The sequence below is a fragment of the Triticum aestivum genome, chromosome 7D (assembly GCF_018294505.1).
Source record: "Triticum aestivum cultivar Chinese Spring chromosome 7D, IWGSC CS RefSeq v2.1, whole genome shotgun sequence".
Taxonomy (NCBI): Eukaryota; Viridiplantae; Streptophyta; class Magnoliopsida; order Poales; family Poaceae; genus Triticum; species Triticum aestivum.
In genome coordinates, this window is record NC_057814.1 from 571,155,343 (window position 1) to 571,159,365 (window position 4,023).

At 52.1% G+C, this 4,023-nt stretch overlaps 1 protein-coding gene across 1 annotated transcript; it reads left to right on the plus strand.

The window, feature by feature from the left end:
- Positions 1 to 980: 980 nt before the first annotated feature.
- On the plus strand, positions 981 to 2,090 carry LOC123171306 (uncharacterized). The gene has a single exon (XM_044588866.1). It carries the CDS (start codon positions 981 to 983, stop codon positions 2,088 to 2,090), a length of 1,110 nt encoding a protein of 369 aa, XP_044444801.1.
- The last annotated feature ends 1,933 nt before the right edge of the window (positions 2,091 to 4,023 follow it).

Here is a 4,023-nt window from a genome sequence, read left to right on the forward strand (position 1 = left end):
ATTTCCTTCTATCTAATAGGGATGGTTTGTAGGGAGCTAAACATTCATTAGAATGTGTACCCTTTTTTGCTTTTGTATTGTTGGCATATCTTTTTACAAAAATATTATTTACCTGCTTATTTGGCGAGGAACTATTCTCCCTCCCTAGTTCATTCGCGTTTTTTTGTTTTGCCTTCTGTTTTAATGCACAATTTGATAAACTCACGGTGGATAATAAGAACTTATGCTATAAAATAGAATAATGCAAAGAGCATAGATACCAGATATTTCAAGCATTATATGCTTAGAAGACACTTCTTTGTCGTTCCTTATGTTTTGTCGATAAAATGTCAGGGTGCAGCAAAGTGCACGCTATGCTTATAGTAATCCGACGATGTTAGGATAGGAAAAGGTTGTGAAAATTTACTGCAATGGCAAGCGCTTGATATGGTTGTGTGGAAAAGTAGGTGAATAAGCTTCCGCTATCCAATACTTTCATCGGTCTCACACCAAGTGACCGTCCACCGAAATACAAGCCTGCTGAGCCATGCGAGTAACGATTCGTGGAAATGCCACTAATAATTATAAATGAGAGAATCTGGTCACAAGTATCAGAAAAAATCAAAGTGAAATAGTAGGAAATTGAGAAGGTACAGGTAAAAAATAGTAACATTTTTTTTTGAGGAATAAAAAAAATAGTAACTCGAATAAGCGTAGTATATGGGACGGTTGTTGGGCCAGGCCCAATGAGGCAAAGGTGGGGACCCGAGTTTCCGGAAAAAGGCGGGAAACAGAAATCGCGCGGGAAGCTCATCGACTGCTCTGCTCCGGTTCCGTCTCCAGGCCGGGGGAAAACTAAACTTGGAAATCCATGTCCGACTTCCGCTTGGGACGATGAGGCGAATCCGATTTCAGACAGGAGCGCGTCGTCTCCACACCATATAATCCCCACCGATCAATCCAATCCCTCCTCAAACACAAACACAGCTAGCTAGGAAACCATGGCCGTCACGAAAGCGAGGAAAGCAACCAAGAGATCAACTCCCGCCACCGCCGACGCCGGAGCCGGAGCCAGCAGCTCCATGTCCATGGCGCCTCCGCCCGGTCCCGGAGGGTTGAGCGAGCTCCAGCAGCCGCCGCCGTTGCCTCCCGGCGTCTACTTCAACCCGACGAACGCGGAGAGCATAGGGTTCCTCAACCGGTGGATCGCCGGCGACGACAAGATGCCCGACGCGCGGGGGTTCATCTTGCACGCCGACATGTACGACAACGACCCCTACGCGCTGCAGCGGCTGCACCCGCCGGCCAGCGCCCGCGCGGGCGAGCACACGTGGTGGTTCCTCGGCGAGAGCAAGTTCCAGAGCCCGTGCAGCGCGGCCGAGAACAAGCGCGCCGACCGCAGCGTCCGGACCGGCGGGTTCTGGCGGGTGGAGCAGAGCAAGGAGGAGCTTCCCGAAGAGGGCGGGCTCAAGAACTGCTTCGGGTTCTACTACGTCCCCCCGCCCCCGGCCAAGAAGCTCAAGACGCCGTGGCTCATGCAGGAGTTCACCAGCGACATGGACAGGGGCGCCGGCAGGAGGGGGGTGCCCGCGCTCCACAAGCTCTATGTCACGCCGCGCCCCGAGGGCCTGAGGGAAATCTACGGGGAGGACGGCCTGACGGCGGGGAACAAGAAGCCTGTCCCGGCAGACTATTTCGCCGCCGCCGCCGCGCTGATGCCGCCGGGGAGTGTCCGTGGTCTCCGGCAAGAACACGTTGAGCCGCCACAGCCACAGGCGTCGGAGCTGCCGCCTTCGCCCCCGCCCCTTCTTGATTACGGCGACGACGACGACGGCCAAAACTTCATGGATGGCATAATGTCGTCGGTGGGTCCTCTTCACTACGACGACAGCCAGAAGGGGCAGAACTCCATGGGGGCAGCCAATGTTCTTGGTCAGTACCAGCAGCAGCATGATGAGGACGGGCCTGAGGATAATTTCAGTATCCCAATGGACCAATTCATGAAAATATTTGACAAGCCAGCGGAGACGGAGGGGGAAGAACCGGCGTGGGACTCTTTGCCGGACATAGTTGATCAGGATGAGTTCCTGAAATTCAACAAGGATGCTTAGATTGCAGTTCCAGTTAGACTGGGAGATCCAAGTTCCACTTAGACAGATAAATCGATTGATCTGCTAGCTAGAGACTATTCTTTGGTTGATTAATTTGGTTTGGGGGTTAATTTGTGAGGGCTTCTGGTCTATCTATGCCAGTAGTTGTTCTCCATGTACTGTGTGTTTGTATTATATCATGTGATGTGGTTGGTTTCAAGACTGTTTATATTCACAGTTACATGGAAAGAAATGTTGATTTAGTAGGCTGTTTTCAATTTCCTGCCCTAGTAATTTTACTTGATTCGATCATACAAAAATGGCCCGAGTGTCATAGAAGATTTGCACGAGAGGCATGAAGTTTGAACATAGGTAGAGCATCTTTCGCCGATCCCCTAAAACCGGTTAGAGAAGTAAAATCATGGTTTACTCCTCTAACTTGCACCTAACCGAAGTCCTAAAGTCTATAGTAATTTTGGCGGCTGCTGCAAATCAGGCGGCTGATTTTATCCAATTTTAAGCCGCCTAGCCAGCCGTCCAATTTTCTCAACTAGGATGTATTAGAGCCGCTCGATTCCCCCTCAATCATCGCTCCTGTCCATTGGTCACGCATCATAGCTTGTCGCCGGCGAGCAGCACCGCCGTACTCGACTTGTCGCGCCGCCAGTAGCAATGCCCCACCCCATTGCAGCGCCGGCGAGTAGTGGCGAGCACTCCCCATTGTAGCGCCACACGACCCCGTTGCAGCACTCCCTACAGCAGAAAAAAGCAGCGAGCAGCGGCCGTTCCCTTTTTGCTCTGCAGCAGCGAAGGGGGAGCAGAGCTTGCGGCAGCAGGGGCAGGTGTTGACCTTGATCTAGAGGAAGGCGAAGATGACGATGCGGCGGGAAACATGTGTGGTTGTGGTTTCCTGCATGAGGGGATAAGGCGGATGCTAAGCGGTGCGTGGGGCCCATCCAGAGATGTGGTATGTGGGCTGGGCAGTTGACCGAGCAATGCATAACGTGGATGCACGCATGGCAGGAAGACGACGCGGCTGGTTTCTCCATAAATCAGCCAGATGGGTTTAAGAGTTTTCCATCAATTTTACGAGCAGCCGCCGAGGAGTAAAAACACTTGCCCACTCGCCATTGAGTAAAATAAGCGACTCACCATCGTCCCACCGCCCAAATCGACCCCGCTGCCCAAATGCACCACACCGCGCCGCCTCCTATGGCTGGATCCAGCCGGCACCGCTCGCCGTTGCCCATCCGCAGCGCTTGGTCGGCAGATCGACGCCGCCTCCTCCCGCGTCGGCGGCGGATCCTCCTCCCGCCCCTCCTAATCCCGCACCGCACAAGCGTTCTCCAACCTCCAACCGTCGCCGCCATCGAGGCCAAACTGAAAGCTGAATAAAACTGTTGCTTATTGATGATTTGGTGCGGCATACAAGAGTATATAAGAGGGTACAAACCGACTTGGGGTAGGGATACAAAACTGACTTGGACTAGAAGTCGTATACCATAATGACTACTCTAACATCCCCCGCAGTATCAACGGCAGGCTCGACGACGTTGAGACTGAAACAGATATCTTGAAACGGCTTAGTAGGCAGTGCCTTGGTGAAAATGTCAGCAAACTGAGCCGTAGAGGGAAGCACCCGAACCTGACCAAGAGCAACCTTTTCACGAACAAAATGAATATCAATCTCAATATGCTTTGTGCGTCGGTGTTGAACTGGATTGCTGGTCATGTAGACTGCTGATATGTTGTCACAGTAGACAATAGTGGCCTGCTCAATAGGCCTGTGTAGCTCGGAGAGTAACTGCCGAATCCAGATTGTATCTGCAATGGCATGTGCCACAGCGCGATACTCAGCCTCGGCCGACGAACGTGAGACTGTAACCTGTCTTTTCGAAGACCAAGAAATCAAATTGTTACCAAGAAAAACACAAAAACCGGAAGTGGACCTTCG